The 20,486-nt window shown below is 37.6% G+C and overlaps 1 protein-coding gene across 13 annotated transcripts in view; it reads left to right on the forward strand.

Moving 5' to 3' along the window:
- Positions 1-20,486, forward strand: part of ATP8A (ATPase 8A) — a 79,678-nt gene that overhangs the window by 55,070 nt on the left and 4,122 nt on the right. For 6 of the 13 annotated variants that reach the window (XM_053743645.2, XM_053743646.2, XM_053743647.2 and 3 more), the window contains 14 exons: positions 1,813-1,986; positions 2,605-2,777; positions 3,270-3,401; positions 4,268-4,426; positions 4,820-5,017; positions 5,382-5,540; positions 5,683-5,819; positions 6,293-6,413; positions 6,570-6,761; positions 7,441-7,559; positions 8,619-8,753; positions 11,874-11,972; positions 15,901-15,948; positions 20,045-20,136. In XM_053743645.2, coding sequence (XP_053599620.1) covers positions 1,813-1,986; positions 2,605-2,777; positions 3,270-3,401; positions 4,268-4,426; positions 4,820-5,017; positions 5,382-5,540; positions 5,683-5,819; positions 6,293-6,413; positions 6,570-6,761; positions 7,441-7,559; positions 8,619-8,753; positions 11,874-11,972; positions 15,901-15,948; positions 20,045-20,136 — 1,938 coding nt within the window. Of the gene's footprint in view, positions 1-1,812; positions 1,987-2,604; positions 2,778-3,269; positions 3,402-4,267; positions 4,427-4,819; positions 5,018-5,381; positions 5,541-5,682; positions 5,820-6,292; positions 6,414-6,569; positions 6,762-7,440; positions 7,560-8,618; positions 8,754-11,873; positions 11,973-14,650; positions 17,945-19,100; positions 20,287-20,486 lie in introns of those variants that run through there. The other 7 variants (XR_008404606.2, XM_053743651.2, XM_053743652.2 and 4 more) reach the window with 7 other exon arrangements.

Below are 20,486 nucleotides of genomic sequence, written 5' to 3' on the forward strand. Positions count from 1 at the left end.
TGACGTTTCACGGGTAAAGGAACCTTATTACGGAACACAGAAAACATGGAAGTGTCATTAGACAAATTTACTACAGTACAGATATCGCCAAATGCTAAGCCACAAGAAGCGGTAGTGATGTAATGGTTAAGACGAAGCCTGTGGATCGAAAGGTCCCAGGTTCGAATCCTACTCGAGCCACATGAGTTTGTGTACCAACCTGAGTCTATATACTATAGTACTTTCATGTTACCACCACTTGCTTCCGGTGAAGGAAAACATCGTGAGGAAACCTGCACACTGGTTGATTATTAACTTGTGTGTGAAATGGAGAAGGCAATGGCAAACCACTCCATTACTAATACCAAGAAAGTTGTTAAGTGTGTTTCATTCCACGTAATGCCCCGTATTCATGGTAAACATTTGTTTAGCAACAGTTGCTAAACATTGTTGGTGAGCGGCGAGAATGTTGCTAGCAACTATGTTTAAATCAATACAGGTTGTCCACACGCCAGTCTGCGTTAAAATGTTGCCCGAGGAGGTAGTGTTGTTGTGTTCTCTGTATCAGATGTATAGAATCTCTAATAAAAAAAAGAGAAAAAGATGGTGGATTCGAAATTATCTTTTGCAAAGGGAAAATTTGATGAGTGTCCTCACAATGACAGATGGATCATTTTGTAACTTTACGAGAATGTCGAAAAGTGATTTCGAACATCTTCTAGAAATGATTGGTCCATCAATAGCCAAAAGGGAAACAAATATTCGTCAGCCAGTTTCACCTCAAACGAGGCTGGCTATTACATTACGGTATCTTGCAACCGGAGATTCATACAGTTCTCTTTCATACACATTCAGAGTATCAAAACAATTGATTAGCAAAATTATACCAGATGTATGTCAAGAACTAATTAACTCACTAGCAGGATATGTCAAGGTACAAGAACACTATTTGTGTAATCAAGTATTTTATTAATTAAAAAACACAAAAAAAACAGTGTATGCTATTGCGTTGATTCATCACTGAGATAGTTAACTAAGTTTAGTATAGCCGAATCTTCTGTTTCGTCTTGTAATGCATCTAGTCTATTTGTTTCGTGTCTCTCAATTTCCCTTATTTCAGTTTCCTGAACATTATTTGGTGTTGATGATGGATGAGAAGATGCCGTTTGATATCCATATGTATTATATCGTCCCATTTTTAATTCATACAGTATATTATTAATATGGTACTTTGCCTGTGTCAATCCCATAATAATGGTTTTGATTGAAATAATTCTATTAATTGCATTATTTTATCATTGCTCCACACTACTGCCATGTTTATAAACTGTTGCAAACTCGTCCACACACGTCAACAATTGTCGCTAAACTGATGTTTACGCTTGTCGGGCGAGAGCTTGTCAACATGATGCTGTCAACTCTGCAACACGCAGTGTTGCCAGCAACATGTTGACAGCAACTCCGCAACACGTTGATTCAACTTTGTTGCTAAACAAATGTTTACCATGAATACGGGGCTTAATGACCACGACCCTCAGCTATGAGGAATACGATTATAAAGAAAGAAGCTACAATACGCCATCACACTGTACAAAAGATATTACTTTGCTTTAGCACACAAAGTAGGTTATCGAACGAGCATGAAATCAGCCTGTTTTGCTGGAAAGTTCAGCTCCACGCTAGATGGAATAATAGGACAAACAGTTTATAACTTCTCATCAAAATCTATTCAGTAGTTTAGCCGTGAAATTGTGACAGACAGACTTTCACATTTATAATCTTAGTTTGGATTGTGTATCCAATCATAGGATGTAATTTCTAATTATTGACCAGACGAACGAGCATTAGTGATGGGCGCGGCGTCGTATGGGTTCGTGTTCGAGACTCGAACCCCGGACTCCGTGGTGATCCGCGTGGGCGGGAAGGAGGAGAAATACAAGATACTCAACGTGATCGACTTCACCTCCGCCAGGAAACGGATGTCCGTCATCGTCCAGAACCCCAAGGGCGAGTTTAACTGAAATAAATATTTATCGATTCGGATGCTGACTAATTTTTCTAATATATTAGCAGGCATGTGCCTGGAGAGTAACATATTGCCGTAAACTTATTATATTGCTCTGAAACTACATAATTTAAGTCTTAAATGTTATAAAAAATAGTGTTTGGAAAGCTTTTATTATCGTGAGAAGAAAATAAATACTCTGATGGAAATAAATGTGAATCTTGCAGTATATGCAGACACTGTCCACTTAAATCAAAATTAAAAAAAAAAACATCCTTGTCATTTTTACATATTTATTTTCAGCGCATCTCATAAACTTGTGTTATGTCAGTTTCGTGAACCTCAAAAAGGAAGGAGAGGTGTACAATATATGTTCAAGCCTTTTGTCATATTATCGTTGGTCTTTATTGTAAAAATACCATACAATATTTTTTCAATTTATTTCTTTATTTTATTATAGCTTCGTTGCCTGTTATAAAAACGGTCTTAGATCAAACCAGACACTAGATTGATAAGAATCAGTTGAAATCCTGTGGAATCATGCTAGCTCTATAGCACGGATAACCGGCTGTACCTATTAGTGGATCGAACAGTTATTAACGGTGTAGTCGTTTCCGTAGGGGAGATAAAGTTGTTCTGCAAAGGCGCGGACTCGGTGATCTACCCGCGGCTGAAGGGCGGGGCGGCGGCGCCGCGCGCGGCCGCCACGCTGCAGCACCTGGAGCTGTTCGCGTCCGAGGGGCTCCGCACTCTGGTCTTCGCCGTCGCCGACATATCCGACTCCGTCTACAAAGTGAGTCTGGAAGGTTTCTCGTCCAACCGTGTTATGCTTTTACAACCGACTGCTGATGGCAACCGTCTTTGCGGATGCTATTGTCGACTATCAGCTGTTGAAGCGTGTGTCCCTTAGTCGTCGAACGGATTTGAATTGGTCCTTTTCTAGGCTACGATAAGAATGTCTGGAAGAAGGTTGTGCCTGGAAGGAATTGCTTACAGCGATAAGGCCGCCTTTTGCACAATTTATCTAATTCATTATGTTAGGATGTGTATAATGATAATACATTTTGTACTTAAACATATAAGCTCTGTTCTTAGTGTTCACTTTGAACACATGAGTGCAAGTGACGCTCAACGGGAAAAGCTAGCTACACGTCAGAGGAGTTAGAGGACAGTTACTTACGACGTAAAATGCGCGTCTGTGATAAAAATGAGCAACGTGTTATCTTCCCTTCATAAGGTACCATTTCTCGTGGTCACATTTATATTAGCAGGAGTTAACTTCCAGGACTGGTCGCACACGTTCCACAAGGCCTCTATAGCGATACACGACCGCGAACAGAAGATAGAGGAGGCGGCCATGCTCATTGAAAATAACTTGAAGCTATTAGGAGCCACAGCGATAGAAGATAAATTACAGGTAAATCAACGGGAGAATGGTAATAAACGGCTTTGGTCAATTAATAAATAATAAATATATTAGGACAAATCACACAGATCGAGCTAGCCCCAAAGTAAGTTCGAGACTTGTGTTATGGGATACTAACTCAACGATACTATATTTTATAACAAATACATATATAGATAAACATCCAAGACCCGGGTCAAACAGAAAAAGATCATTTTCCATCATGACCCGACCGGGCATTGAACCCAGGACCTCTCGGTTCAGAAGCAAGCACTTTATCACTGCGCCATCGAGGTCGATGTCGTCTAATTATTTTCGTAAATCGTTAAATTAAAAAAAAATCTTCATCCTTTTTCTGGAAAGTGACCGCCACATAAATAAAAATTATTAATTTCAGATAATCTGTAGATCTTTGGATGATTATGGATTATGTTCATGTCTAAAATAAAGATCTTCTTATAGTGAGAAACCAACACGTTAACTCTAAAGTGTGGAAATGTTATTATAAATTTAACTTAAATCAATTACTTCGAGACATACTATATAATTTAAAATATATCGTGAAAAAGTTGCTACAAAAGGTTACTTTTCAACTAATCAAATCAGATACTTTTGTCTAATGTCAAAAACTACATTTTTAATAGAGCTTGTGTATGACAATTATGTGTTATGACGTCACGGTTTTTTGAGTCAAAAAGCATGTCTAATATACTATATATGGGACCGCAAAAAAAAAATAGTAAATCACGTAATTAATGAAACTGATCAATTAAAATGACATTTAATTATTCTATAGTGATTTAAATACCTGTATACATTGTATTTTATTCACAGTCAAGCATATGCTTTGACTGAGTTCTTTCTTGTTGTCGTGACAGGACGGCGTGCCGGAGACGATAGTGGCGCTGCTGAAGGCGAACATCAACGTGTGGGTGCTGACGGGGGACAAGCAGGAGACTGCGATCAACATCGCGTACTCTTGCCGTCTCATTCACTCCAGCATGCCTCTCATCATCCTCAACGAGGCCAGTTTAGATGTGAGTATAAGTTTTTGAACTACCTCTGTGGCGTACACACAACGCGTCCGATCGCTATCTAGAGGTACAGAGTTCGATTCCCAACATGAGTAAATATTTGTACCTATGATCATATTGGTCTACTGTTTTGGGTGTGTCCGTTTGTGTTTGTGTCCGTGCTTAGTGTGGACTACAACGGTGGAGCAGCTGGAATGTGGTTGTGATGTACAGTTACGTGCGAGGATGGGGCATGCAACCTTTCCGCACAATATGTATTTTTCCTTTTATTCATTGGCTAATAGACGCCTGCCTAGCTGACCCTGCGTAGCTTTTTGCTACTGACGCGTCTTTATATATTACTTTTAGAATATATTTTTTGTATAATATAGATATTAGAAACATACACATTTGCAGGGCACCCGGGACTGTATATCCCGACACGTGGTGGAGTTCGGGGACAACCTGCGGAAACAGAACGAAGTGGCACTCATTATAGACGGCACCACGCTCAAGTACGCCATGGGCTGCGACTTGAAGAAGGAGTTCCTGGATCTGTGTCTGTCTTGTAAGGTCGTCATCTGCTGTAGAGTGTCGCCGCTACAGAAGGCTGAGGTAACTTCGCTTTTTTATTAATAAAAAAAATCTTTCACTGATTTAAAAGTTTTATTTAGTTTCGCCTGTTCTATCTGTTTCTCTGTAATTATATCTTGTAACCTAAAATTCACCTACTACCGCCTTATCCAGTTGATATTTTCCACGTCGCTTCAGTCTCCATGATATTCTTTATTATTAAGATGAACTGATAGTGCACCCAGAAACGCCTTGCGGCGAAGAAATCAGCGGTTTACTGTACGGACATGACATTTTGTCGCACGTTGAATCCAACAAGTTGTGTCGTGGCTTGGCGAAAACATTATTTTTGTAAAAAAGAATGTTTTCTTAATAGCATTTCCACACACACATTAACTCTCTCCAGGTGGTAGAAATGGTGTCGACTTCGACGGGCGCCGTGACGCTCGCGATCGGCGACGGCGCCAACGACGTGGCGATGATACAGCGCGCGTCCGTCGGCGTCGGCATCTCCGGCGTCGAGGGGCTGCAGGCCGTCTGCGCCTCCGACTACAGCATCGCTCAGGTGAGGCCCCAACCAACCTGACATGGGTTTTTTCTACCTTTTAAGAACAAGATATATTGCACAAGATTGCTTGTGCTTGCTGTTTGTAAATGATAATAATTTTTTTAACTCTAAAAAATCCCGTACAATAATATTGTTACAGTTTCGGTTTCTCCTCCGACTGTTGCTGGTCCACGGTGCGTGGAACTACTCCCGTATCAGCAAACTGATCCTATATTCCTTTTACAAAAACATATGTCTGTATGTCATCGAGCTGTGGTTCGCGATCTACTCTGCTTGGTGAGTGAGAAACAGTGAGACATATTGTGTGCAATCAATACATTAAAGACGGAATTTGTATTTCTTTTAAAAGAACATATCAATGTAGTAGAACAATACCTTATAGATCGTCAATATAAGTTATATAAATTTTAGCCAATCATTATTACAATATGATGATTCAAACTGCGTATATCAAAATGATTTTATGTTTTTCAGTTCATTTTAACGACACTCTTATCCATAGTCAAAGAAAATAGGATAACCAAATGAGAATATTTCCATTAACTTTTTTTCACCTATTTTATATAAAGCAGTATTATAGACAAAATATATTAGCGCTCTGTCTCGTGTAATTCTTTCTCTTACATGAGTGAAATAAAAGCTATGACGATTTCTATAGTTTATTCTATTTACGCTCATCATTTAGACGCTGACTATACATAATGATCCAATAGACGATGATGTTTTTATTGTAAAGAGTTCTATTCCAGGTCTGGTCAAATCATATTTGAGCGGTGGACGATAGGTTTCTACAACGTGATCTTCACCGCACTGCCGCCCTTCGCCATCGGATTGTTTGATAAACTGTGTTCTTCTGAGATCATGTTGAAGGTGAACACTAAACTTAAGCTTTTATGTGTCTGTGTGATCCAATGTTTGACTGTTAGATAATGCATTTAGTATTAAGTCTCTAACCTCTTGGACAGCGGGACTTTGAGTTTGTTTACACCTTATTTTTTTTTTATATAAGACGATGTTTGTGTCCAGCACCCGGTGCTGTACATCCCGTCGCAGAAGGGACTGCTGTTCAACGTGCAGGTGTTCTGGGTGTGGGCGGTGAACGCGCTGCTGCACTCCGTGCTGCTGTTCTGGCTGCCCGTGCTGCTGTGCGCGCACGAGGCGCTGTGGCCCGCCGGCGGTGTCGGCGGGTATCTCGTGCTTGGCAACTTTATATATACGGTAGCCACACGTGCTTTATGACAATATGTTTCCTTTCATTTTTAAACACGCACGCAAACAGAATATAGATAACAATAAAAATATAAGTGAATACGTACGGTGGAACATCAGTGGTCTGGAAGTGATGTACAGTTACGTGCGAAGGTGGGGCACGAACCCTTGCCGTACACTACACAGTCACTTGCTTTAATGTACCGATCCGTCCTATAAATATTGTTTTTACTTGGTTAGCCCAAATAGGACTACTAGGGCATCTTTAGACCAATAAAGCCATGACAACCGGGAGCCCTTCTGACAATTGGGGATGCTGACGACCGTGCCAGGTGGAAACATAAAAATATGGTCTTATGCTCAACAGCTAAGGATGTCTGTAAAGACCTAATGTCTAAATTAACTTTCATTCTATCCATGACGACAAAAGCTGTATTATAAAACTGTTTAGTTATAATATAACTAACTGTAGTGCGTACGCTTGTAACTTATTATTGTCGATATCTCGAACTCTAAACAATGTAAACCTTCTAAACCAACCAACCTAAAAAGCAATTTTTGTATGATGCGCGAAGAATCATACACACAGACAAAAATTGTTTTGGCTTCTATTATTCCCATAAAGACATCCCATACAGAATACAGACATAGGCCAGTTATAGATACATACATAAGAGATACGTTGCAGTACGTGGTGCTGACGGTGTGCCTGAAGGCGGGGCTGGCGACGCACTCGTGGACGTGGGTCACGCACGTCGCCATCTGGGGCTCCGTCGGCATGTGGTTCACCTTCATGCTCATATACAGGTGCGTCTCGTGTTCTCATACTATTTTATTTTTTTAATATGGACAAATCACACGGATTGAGCTAGCCCCAAAGTAAGTTCGAGACTTGTGTTATGGGATACTAACTCAACTATACTATATTCTATAACATATACATATATAGATAAACATCCAAGACCCAGGTCAATCTGAAAAAGATCACTTTCCATGTTGAACTGACCGGGGATCGAACCCGGAACCACCAGTGTAGCAGTCCGGCGTGGTGACTATTAGGCCACGTAGGTCGTCCAAACTATGTCAATACTATGCCTTAAACGCTTCGATTTATGACCTTGATGCATTATTTACTATTTGTATTACATTTTCTCCATATGCATTTCACTTGTAACAAATAAAAAAAGTGTCAAAAAATTTTTGAAACGTAATTTTTGTTTAGTCCCAAATTCTACAGTAGACGGGTGAATCTCCGAGCGTTTCGACCGCTGTGGCCGCAACGTCATTATGATCCGTCAATTTTCTTGAGGAAGGAATCATTTCCAAAATCAATCATTCATATAACTGACATTGACCACATTTGCAGATTAATGATTTTAAAGTCCGATAGTAAAACTGATTTTTGTCTTTGTTAAAATTTGAAAAATTTACAAAGACGCGCGGCCGCAGCGGTCGAAACGCTCGGAAATCAACCCAGACACTGATGCAGCACTGAGCAAGGGACACGTCACGGGTAAATAGCTTTTTCAACCTTTTTTTCCTCATCAACAATAAGCGGCCACAGAAACCATGTTATTATCCTCATTACCATCTTCAACATGAGAGCTGGTAATGAGAATATGGCATCCAATAGAGGGTGGTAATGAGGACAATGGTTTACAGAGTATACTTTTACAGCAGTCTCAGCAGTGGTCGTTACGAAATGCTCGTAGATTTAGTAAACATTTAAATTAGAATGCGACGTGAAAAACGACGTGCCTGTCTAATTTCTGAATGAATGTTTTCATTTCATTTGGAACAGTCTAGCATTAGTTTGGACGTGATAGAAGACGAGTCGTGATTATCTATAAAATGAATTGTTTTCAGCAACGTGTACCCTCACATCCTCATCGGAGCCGTGATGCTGGGCATGGACACCATGGTGTTCTCGACCATTCTGTTCTGGCTCGGGTTGCTGCTCATCCCCGTGTGCACCCTCATCCCAGACCTGTGCTTCATCGTGTGAGTACGGCTTTATCTTGCTTGATGATGTTTGAAAACTACCCAAATTCTTGCAGTTCATCAAAAATTAGATCTTCCAAAAGTAATTTACAAAAGAACCTAATAATTGACTTTCCATAAAATATATTTAGAAAGCACGTGTAAATTGACCCATGAAAGTTACAAATTTATTTGGATTACTTTTTGCTGAATTATCAGTTTCAAGATGATCATAAAACTTTATTGTTTAAAATGTTTAAAAAATTACTGTATTCATAAGATCGTAAATGTATATGAGATATGCTCGTAAAATATCATATTTCCTGGTTAAGCTTAAGTTTGAAAGACGTCGTTTCACTCCTTTTTTCAGTTTTTTTTTACCTCACCATATTCGGGGCAATATCTCACGTTTAGACAAGATTTCTTGAACGTTTCTCAATTATAGGAAAATCGAGAAACTACCATATATCATCTCAGGATTTCTTGGACGTTTTCTCACATCAAGAAAATTTTAAAAATAACCACAAACCGTGGTGTGGTTTTCCAACGTTTCTCACTTGGAGAAAAGTCGAGAAAGCACATTAACCGTAGCGTATGCCACATGAGAAGCTCCGTTGCAGAGCCGTGCCGCCGGAGATGTTCGGCATCCGGTTCAGCGTCGGCGACCAGCGCCGCTTCCTCAACATCGGCCGCGTCCCGCCCGCGCTGCGCTGTCCCTCGCGCGTCGACCACTGGCCCGGCCTGGTCTCTCGCTATACCTTACTTCCTATTTGTATACTTGTAGCTTTCACATAGCGACATACTATATTCTACCATCCGAGGCCTGTTTCGCCATTTCCTAATAAAATATCATATTGAAAACGACGGCAGGTCCATGATGTTTAGATGCCAATGTTGTTGGGGAGGTGGGACTTCAAATTTAAATTTACGATTCAAATTGCCGTTCAGGGCAGCGGCGAGCGCAATGGACACGTTTGAATCGGGCACAATTCGAGGTGTCATTTATGAATAATTTTATGTTTTTTTAATTCTAATTACTTTTAAAAAATACACTTTTTTTTGTTTCGTTTACATAAAAAGTGTATTTTTTTTTTTAAGTAATTAGAATTACAAATACTAGATAAATTTGAAGAAAATTTTGCCATTTAACCTTATCCAATAATTGTGAAACACAATTCCGAACACTGTAATTTATGTTCGATATATGAGGTATAGGCTATCAGATACTTTATCAGCATATGGTGAAACAGAATCTTACAACAGTAATGATTTTAATAGTGTCCCAGAAAAAACTTTATAAAAGTGTAGTGTAGTAATGAAATATGTTACATTTTAAATTCGTACAACCTATTATTAAAATTACATGTCGTGTAGTGCATTGTTTAGAAATTTTCCAAAGAGTTATCAGTAAATAGTAAAGAGATTATTTTGAATATATTTAGTGTAATAATATGGTTACAATCATAAAGTCAGTAGATGTATCAGAACACGTTCTAAGACACGTGTTTCGTCGCCATAATTTTTCTAGTCTTGTTGATTATACTACATCATCGTCATCAATATTTTCAGTCCACAGGGTCCCTATTTTCACGCCACTTTTTACGGTCCTGTTCCTGATCTTATTACTAACACTGTTGTGACAAAACAACAGATTTTGGTCCTCTAAATGCATTCCGTCATAATGTTTATGACTACCGTCATTTAGTGCCAAGTAACCACATACCCACAGCGACCCTCCGGTTTTCCTTCACCGGGTGCATTAATTGGAAAATAAAAAAGCGTTTTTTTTTTTTAGTTATAGGTATGTGCCAGCTGACTGACTCGCCTGAAAAGGTGGTGATTTGAAAACTAGTCGATCGGAGGGTACAAAACGTAAATTTATGTGAATACTACGTAATAAACATATATAATAGTAAACCTCGCTCCTCTGTATTGGTAGATAGAGTTAGTTAATTTCTTTACTACCCGTAAGTCTTCATTATTACGAAATTATGTAAACTAGTTGTTTAATTCTCACTTTTTACCATTTCATTTTGTAACTGTATGTTGTTCCGCAATAAATAAATAAATAATTATTATATGTCTCTTAGGTCGCAGATCACAGAGTCGACAGTTGATTAATGGTATATTTACCATTTATTTTTCATTATGATTATTTAGATAAATTGTGTGTAGTAAGTAGTACGGTCAACAGCACATGACGATACCCAATTTCGTTGCAAATTCGTGTCTATTACCTACGCATAGCCATGCAGTGTAACTTGACGTGCTATTGAAGACACATATTAAGTCGATATAGTAATGTAGAATTAAAATTAAAATAAATATACCAAAAACAAACATACACTTAGACTTGGGTGTTAAATGGGTTTTAACTAGTTTTGAAAATTATAATGACATGAAAAAAATCTTGAATCCCGCTCGATTTCAGAATTTTTCATCTAATTATTTTCAAAATGACATACATATACATAGTAACAGTAATTAACAGTGCAGTCATTTACCATATATAAGTAATCGCAGCATATTCCGTACAATCCTTATTATATCTCAAGTGTATATTGAGTTCACTCCTATAAAGAAGTAGCCTGTATAAGATATCTTCACCTTAATTATAATTTATTTTCGACGTCTGCTTAATAATCACCGAAGCTAAGGATTCACCAAATATTATGCAGTAGGCAGAATTCTTTTCTGGGATTATTTTTACTTGTATTTTTTGTATTTTGTTTACCAAATAGGCAAAGGTGGTGTTTACGAATATGTTCACCGAACAGTAGGATGCTGACATTGAAATAAAAAACCCACGTACATGCGTACAAAATATTCGTTCTTTGCCCTTTTTTTTAGCACCCTTAGTAGTGAATTCAATGTCGTCAACCCTCCTTTCTCATCCACGCGTATTCCCAGTTACATTCGGGACTTCCCGCGGTTAGCGTAAAAAGTACAACTAACAATTTTGAAGATTTACGACGGCTGACGTTAAACATCTTCAAGAATGTTATTGTTAACTATCAGCTGCCAAGACTATGTCTCGAGGTCGTCTCATACGAAATCCACGGTAGGATATAGAGTGGTCTTTCTTCACACGCCACTATAGATTAAACGTGAAATTTAAGACTATCCTTGTTTGAATTACAGCATCCACAATTCGGCCTTCAAATCGATGACGGAGGCGGTCCGCGAGAGCGAGATAAAACAACGTGACCCCGCGGCACTGCTCGCACAGCCGAGGCACTCGTAAGTATATAACATTAATACTACACGAACACATACATACATACATACATAGTGGAAACATACGAAGTGCGCGAAAAATAAATGTCAGCCATAAACGGAGTTTTAGTAATTTAATTTTTAGCTTAATTATTTGCCATTAAAAGTTGCTAGTTGACCTCAGCATAATTTGCAGTGATTATGTCTAATATAATTTCTCGTAACCAAATTGATTTTTGCCAAACTTTAATAACGAATATGTATTCTTTATAAATTTGTCAAAATCAATCACTCCATAGTAATGAGCACTTTCGTATGTTTTATAACAATAAAGGTATGAAAGACTAATCAATGGTTGGTGACAAATTCTCGCTGCTTATAATATGAGCGAGAAACGAGAAACCTTGCCATTTTTGATTTTCTATCATTCCTTTCTTACACGATACAAGGGGGCAGTGAAGAATATTTTTAAAATCATACATAAATTTATATGTGGAAGTGCTCTGCAGCTTTTAAGGCTTTGATCCGTATCCGAATATTTTTTTACTAAAGACGTTTCATTTTGTTGTTATCTCGCCTGTCTAGACAGAGACGACACGAGTGCTTTGTATATTTTTAAGAGAAATGTTCTTGGATATTTGGATCTCTCTTCATTAAACTTGGATGTCCTGTCCTGCATTTTTTTATAAAGGCTGCAGGGCGCTTCTTCGACTATTGTACTATATACTGGAATATATCGACATCATGGGTATGAGGATACTATTGACAAGTACATGTAAGTCGTACTAAAGAGATAACTAAATTTATATATTCTTAGATTTGTTATTTTTTTACACAATACAATTTTAGACTTTGTCTCTTTAGTACTAAATAACTTGCATTAAAATAAACCCGAAGCACCTTGGAGATGGTTGAATAGGTATTTAAAGGTTAATGACCTGAGTGAGTTCATAACACGTCTAATCGCATCGTGTGGTAGTTATATACTATATTATCTAATATATCGATAGTGTGCGCATTATTTTGGTTGGCTAGACTGTATCGCCATTACTCTAGCGTATATATGAGGTACATCGTATCATATGTATACATACTCGCATAATATCATATAGAACATACAGAAATTAAGGCAAGTGGGAGTTGAATGATTTGTCAAATCACTTAACAATATAGGCAATTTTTTTTCTTATTATTTGTATTTTTATGTGATCTCATTCGTACAATACTGCCGTATAGGTAATAAAATTAAGCTTTTTGAATTATTACGATAGGAGTGGGTGCAATTGCCAATACTAGAGGTTTACAGAATTGCTGTGTCCAATACAAGGTCCGAAGTTCTTTGAAAATTTCCATATTTTTATGATGTCACGCGATACTAACATTTTATTATACATATACAAATATCAATCACAAGATCATTGACAAGGATAGTCTTTTGATACTGAAAGTTTGGAGTCGTTATTCACATTCCTCCTGTTTCTATCTCCTCATTACACTGTCGCATATTGTCGAGTAGTTTGATGAATCGATATTACCAACCTCTTGCCGTTGTCATATCTAGATGGCTTTTAATGAAGTACATTGCACATAAAATACAATACAAAGCTAGCAATGTACTCTTCATAGACCTCACTGTAATATATACCAAAATAAATATTCCATTGTGACACTCACCTCACATTACAATATATGTAGTTATGTATATATGTGTACGATACAAACGATCCATGTCTTGTGCGATTGTCCGTGTCCGTCGGATGGTCGAACCTGTATAGATATTTGTCGGCCATCGTTCTTTCACCGTTGCTTACCGGTAATTTTCCATGTAATAGTATAAAAGTTTTGTGGTTAGAATTGAGGAATTCTACCGTTGCGTTAGGCCATTAGATTTTATTGAACACCCTTAAAATTATAAATTTAAGTCCTTATCTCGTAGCTGTCACTAGCGAGATGAGAAACTATCATTATAAACGAGAAACACAATGTTTCTCATCGTGACTGGTATGATTATTATGTAAGAAAATATTTAAACCTTCATGGGGCTATGACTATTTGATTGGTCCGGTTCGTTTACATTATTACAATAATTCCTGTATTTTTGGAAATGCCGTTTTAAATTGTGGTCTAACTCAACAACGTTTCGTCTGCGATTAATATAAGTTTTGTTTCATGGTTTATATGCTTTTCCTATATTTCTGTGTGGAGAATTATCGGCGAGTAAATGTCTAGAATTAGAGCACGCCTCTTTAGTTTGATTTTCTTGTGTTGAGTTCGCTTCGCATCGCCCCGCACTCGCATAGACTCGTATTAAGTTCGCATGATGATATCCTTCAATCTGGCACCTTATTAGTGTACGAAGGTAGTCAACACTACACCTGTTTTCCGAAATTATACGGTAATATTAAATACGTTTCTGAACATAGTCACGAATATGATAGATATATAGATAGTAATTTTAAATAAAAAAAATATACTACATAATTGACATTTCAATACATCGATCGAGAGAAATGTAGAAAAGAATTTACGTGTTTCTCATCAAAAACATAGTGATAATATTGATTAAATAGTGAAATTCCGTCGTCGCTAAGTTCAGAGGCGCGAGACCGAATTCCAAATTTCGGATCAGCGGTACTAGCACGAGTCTATGTGCACTCCGGGCCGCACTCGGCTAGGTTGACGTGTTGTGGTTGTGGCGGCAGCAAGCGCGGCGTGCGGGCGCTGCGCTGGCGGCGCCGCGTCGTGCCCGGGGACTCCGCCCCGCCCTCGCCCTGCGCCGCCCCGCCGCGCCCCGCGCGCCCCTCGCGTCCCCACATCGTCTGACAGTACGACTCCGCGCGACCGAGCGCTAACGGCGTAACGCCGAGACTAGATACGATCTCATATCATATCTAATACGCACTACGAATTTTACAAGTGACTTCCTTCCGACGATTTTCGAATCGCATGTTTGTTACATGCCATATTATGATAGTCTGGCGTCTAAATATACTGAGAAATATTCGTATTGCGCTTTATGGCTAAGGCTTCTATCTGTAATACGCACTCTGAATTTGAGCTGGGTCAATCGATCATTTATTGTAATCCGGATCATTCACGACCCGTAAGCGTGGTGATCGAGTCTAAATGATTCGATCATTCAGAGATCTCGATCACTTTGAAACTATACCTCGTGGATCAATGGATTTGGGTTCTATTGTATGATGAGAATCGCGAGCGAACTAAACCCGAGAACGAGCGATTGACGTATCTACTTATCTCTCTTCCGCATGATATCGAACGGAAAAAGACGGACATTGTTTTGAAAGTGCAGTTCATAAGCGGGCGGCGACCGGGTCATTAGTGATAGAATTTTTTAGAAATTCGTGACTCGATCACGGGTAGTGATCGAATCATTACAACTCGATCAATCACGATCGACTCAGCTCTACTCTGAATTTACAATATCGATATATCAAATTGATATGTCCATTCTCAGTTGGTTGAATTCAAATCATCCTTCTGGAGGTCACGCGCAATTTTGAGATGCATTTACTGTAGGGTGTTGTGTCATTTAAAAGGTATGTATTACAGATAGAAGCCTGAGATGATTATCGTCGTTTGGGTCGACCCCGCGCTTTTCGCGACTCAAGACTCAGGTCCATTAGACTGAAGTGATATTTATGTAGATATTGTAATATCTCGATTACTATAAGATTCCACGTAAGAATTGATAGACAAATGTTTTGGAAATTGACTGACGACTTGCCCCAACATTGTACAAAGATACTTCCTCAGTTATTTATCTAGAACCTCATATACAAATAAGCATTTATGTGAATTCCACTAGATAGTGTGTTTAGTCATATGCTAGCGCCAGCTCAATCGCTTCCGCATGAGCAAATTCCCAGTTGATATTTTTTATGAATAAGTTTGATTAATTCACACATTAAACATGTGATTTTTTTACAAGATGGACTTACTGCACTTACATGATAAGTGGGGGAACAGTCATGAAATGGTAACTATTGTGATAAAGAGTGTCGTGTGAAGAGTGCACGAGTGTCCATAGTGGAGCTACTTGAAGAAATTATTAACGGGATGCGTCAGCAAGGACACGAGATTTCATACTCGTAATACACCGACATGCTCACTGACTAGACAACTGATATCATAAACAATAACGTCTGTTATACAAGTTTTGATAATTCGTAATATTTTACTCTCAAATTAAATTAAATATTTAATTGCTACGCGTGTAACTGCGGCGATTTGACAAAGACGCAAAAGTATACGTGTTAATTTCAGGATTAAATCTCAACATTTTTATCTCACTTAATTCTGCGACGTGGCTGGTGTATTATAAGTAATATGGGTGTCTTAGTATTACAATGTGTTCAAATAAGAGACAGAAAATTGTATTATTTTATAACTGCTGTGTGGGAGTACCTAACACGAATCGACTCCCACGAATATTATTTTTAAAACACTATTTATGGGAGTCGACATAAGGATCAATTTGAAGCATATACAGTGACGCATCTGTCTTATATTGCATATCAGTATTTTATAGTTCTGTGTACTTCCACTATAAGAATCTCCTGTCTTTGTCATCCCGTTATATTTTCTGTAAAGCTAGAGTAGACAAGCTAACACTTTTTGCATATTTCTACAATCAAATAGTTATGTACTCGGGTATTGGTACAAATATTTAGTTTTGTATGTAAATTATTTACAAAGAACTTAATTTATATGAGTTGTGCAGTCTTAGTACTCGTATTAATGAACATGGTATTTGGAAGCAATTATGGGAATTACGATTCCATTGTTATTTCGTTGTAAGTAGATTCTTTAAATTATTTCTCGGATAGGGTTTATTCAATGTTAATGCGATCAATACAGAAATACATTCGGTCGTTGTTATCTGTACAATGTTAAGTTAAACGCGTGTGCCACAGAGTAGCGACGCACAGAGACTGCAATTATATTTATTTCTTGATAACATGATGTTTTTGAAAGTCCATGCCATTTAACATTATTCCTGCCAAAGTTTCTCATGAAGTGAGAAACATATGCACTTGTCCGACCGCCAGCGAGCAAGCAATTTATCTATATTTTCCTGAATAATGTTACTACAATATTGAGGAATGTTCTATTTCAATAGTCGTTTTTTTTTCTAATTCCGTTTATATTGATTCTATTTATATTTTTTTGTCTTTGATTTTTAATTGTGTACTTTTCTGTTTTTGTTATTTTTAGAAACAATTTTTATTATTAAATCCTATACTTTAAACTATCAATTATTTCATATTTGTTAGTTTCACCGATATGGCCGATCCTTTTTTTATAGTCATCAGCCAGTTTATTCCTCCGAAGCTCGCTTGAGTAAATGAACTATATATTTCAACCTTATAGGTTAGTAAATTTTAGAGAACTTTAAAATGAATTTAAAAATTAATAGCATTAAAATACAATTATCATTATATTGAAGTTTTTCAGAAGTGAACCGCACGTCGGCGGTGGGCACAGGCGGTAGGGCAAGTGACGTATACTGTATTTCGGACTTAGGGATTCGACTACAAGACACGTTCTGTCCCTGTCAGCCTAAGAATTGACGTTTATTACGTGTGAACAGCTATTTTTGTACATTCAGTGTAGAACTGTAGATTTTTTACTAAAACACGTTTGAGCCAAGATTGTTGTTGTGATATAACTAGGGCGCTAGATATATATTTTTGTATCAAATACATTGGCCCCCATCATGCGCATAAAACTAATGTTAACATGTTTGTTGTGATATTTTCCAAAATTGTGAGTAGATACATGATATCACAAACCATTATAAAAGTGTAAATTATAAATTTAATTTGAAAATAAAACGAATAAAATCGAATCAAAATTATGTTTTTGACAATTTTATACGAGTAGTATATTATGTATAAATCACATTTATCTAACAGTGTTCTTCCGGTATAACGTGTAAATAACAATCGAAATAAATTATGTAAATGTTAAAAGTGAGTTCTTTACTTGTAAATTGTGTGTTCCCGCTGTGTTTCGTTGCTTTCATTCTTGTATATTTTGCTATAGATTTTTCTCAGCTTCTGATATCGCACGAGCATTGTGTATTATTTAGGAAAACTGATTAATATTTTAGTTTTTGATCAAATTCCAATACGAATCGATTTTCATTTTAATCATCGCATCGCATCGACTAAATTTAATCATTTTTTTTATAACTTGCAAATACGTTAGTAATATACACAAATACAACATCACGTCTGTAACCCATGCGGGATAGACAGAGCCAGCTGTTATAGTATGATTTAAAACTGAAATAAATAATGCTCCAACTAAAATGTTCCAACGTGTCAAGTGCACATAAAGCGGTTGCGAATGCGATGTCAGATGCCTATGTAAATTATTCCTCTTCATATTTTGTATATCATTTGTTCATTGTTTTGGTCTTTGTCTCTCTTCTCATAATTCCAGTCTCCTTCTTCCATTTAGACTTTTGTTTCTTTAAATAATTGTTTTTCGTCAAGGCTGCCAAGATTGCTTGTTGTCAAACTTTTATAGAAATCAAAATTTTAAGTAATTAAAACTGATTTCTAATTTATTTTAAAATCATACATTGTATCATGAAAATAATTTAAACTCTTGTATTTTTTATAGAAACTTTTAAAATACAATAATTAAATTATATAAATTCATGATAAGATCATATTTTTCAATGATAGTAGAAAAGTACCAAATTAAAATCAAAAGATATAGTTTTCGAAAATTACAAAGATTTAGTATTCAGTGGCAGCCCTTGACGTTATAGTTATTGTCGGTAATCATTTTGTGAAGTCAATAATTGTAATTTATGATCGGGCTATGAAATAACCTCCCTCGAAGTGGGTTTTTACGGTATTATTTTATGTGTATTAACTTTAGCTTTACTGCGATTTGTGGCAGTCGTTTCTTGAAAGATTATATCATTGTACATTAATGAGTTCGTATTTTTACTTCCATTGTGAGTTTTACATTATTTCTTAGCCTGGTCCATAAATTTTCACATTTTTGTCTATGCACTTTACTAATCCTGCATTCATAATTGTAAATTAAATTTTCTATTCATTACAATGTAAATAATATTAAGCCAGTATCAAAGTAATTGTATTTTTTCAGAATTCGTATTTAAGCGTTGAGTTATGAAATTTGCAGTAAGTAGTAATGCCAAAATGATGCTAGTTATGGGAATTATACTTTGGGAATGTCTCGTAAACGCAAAACAAAAAAATATTGGTCTTATTTTGAGACTATCAAAATCTTAGTTTACAAGATATTACCCTGTAAAACAAAGTCAACTACGTTGACTGAACTGTAAAACTGAAAGTTGGGATTGAGTGTTTTCTGTCCTATTTTCTGAAATAAATACCTCATTTCAAGGTCTCATTGAATTATAATTAACGTCAATATTTATTACACATAAAATAATTTTATAAATGAATTTATAGATGAACATCGTCAGGTATTTATTTCAGAAAAAAAAAATACAAAACTGTTTTAAATCCGTTAAATGTTGTGCGGGAGTAGCGGTGTCACTAACGCCATCTAGTTTGGTGGCGGTGAGGCAGCGAGTGTTGTACTAACGAGTTTGTCTGGCAGCAGGCCGAGCGCGGACGCGCGTCACGCGCTGCTGCGGTTGGCGCAGTGTAAGTACGCGGCTGGGCCGCCGCATGGCTTCGCATGACGCTTCTTACTGTCTCACTACCACTGTCTCACACGTGCTTAGTTGTCAACTGGTGTGATTGTAGAGATCGTCTGTTTTCAAAGTGAATGCTTCTCCATTTACTTATTATTTCTAAAGTCTTACCTCGGTGGGTCGTGATAGTATTTTTGTACTTATTGAAATGTAGTACTAGAGTCGATCTTTGAAGCTTGTTTAATCCCGCGATTAAACGGGTATTAAGGTTGCTATGCCCAGTATTATTAGTCTTCGCTTTAAAAATCCATTAAAATACAAATACCGTTCGTGGAGGAGCGTTCGCTTAAACTAGAACATCTGAAACGTGGCGCGACTCGTACCACGGTACGGTCGGAGCCCGATAGTGAGTGCGAGGTGTTGGCAGCCTCACGGAGACGGCGCGGCTGCTACAGAACGTACGCAGCGTGTTCACGCGGCGCTCGACCACGCGCGCCAACTTGGAGCTCGAGCTGTCTCGTGAGTACTACACGCCTAGATGAGTCTACGTCAGGCGTAAGCGTTTTTGTCTGGCGTATGCCCATCTGTGTACACGCCTGGTTCAAGCGGGAGCAGGGCAATAAGGCAAAACATTAACATGGTTTGTGGTTCTCGAACAGAAGCTACGCGGGCAACCCACACGTTGCCCGCGTAGCTTGAGTTATTGGCCACACTATTACACTAGCGTCTGCGTCTTGAGAGATAATTAAGAATACGAGATATGAAATCATTGTCATTGTTAATTGGCAACTTAATCCTAAATCATAAATCCCGTAAGATGCAGAAGTAAAACGTATTTGCTACAGCTTCGCCTAGTGGTGATAGGTGTG

The sequence above is a fragment of the Plodia interpunctella genome, chromosome 4, assembly GCF_027563975.2.
Source record: "Plodia interpunctella isolate USDA-ARS_2022_Savannah chromosome 4, ilPloInte3.2, whole genome shotgun sequence".
In the NCBI taxonomy this organism is placed as follows: Eukaryota; Metazoa; Arthropoda; class Insecta; order Lepidoptera; family Pyralidae; genus Plodia; species Plodia interpunctella.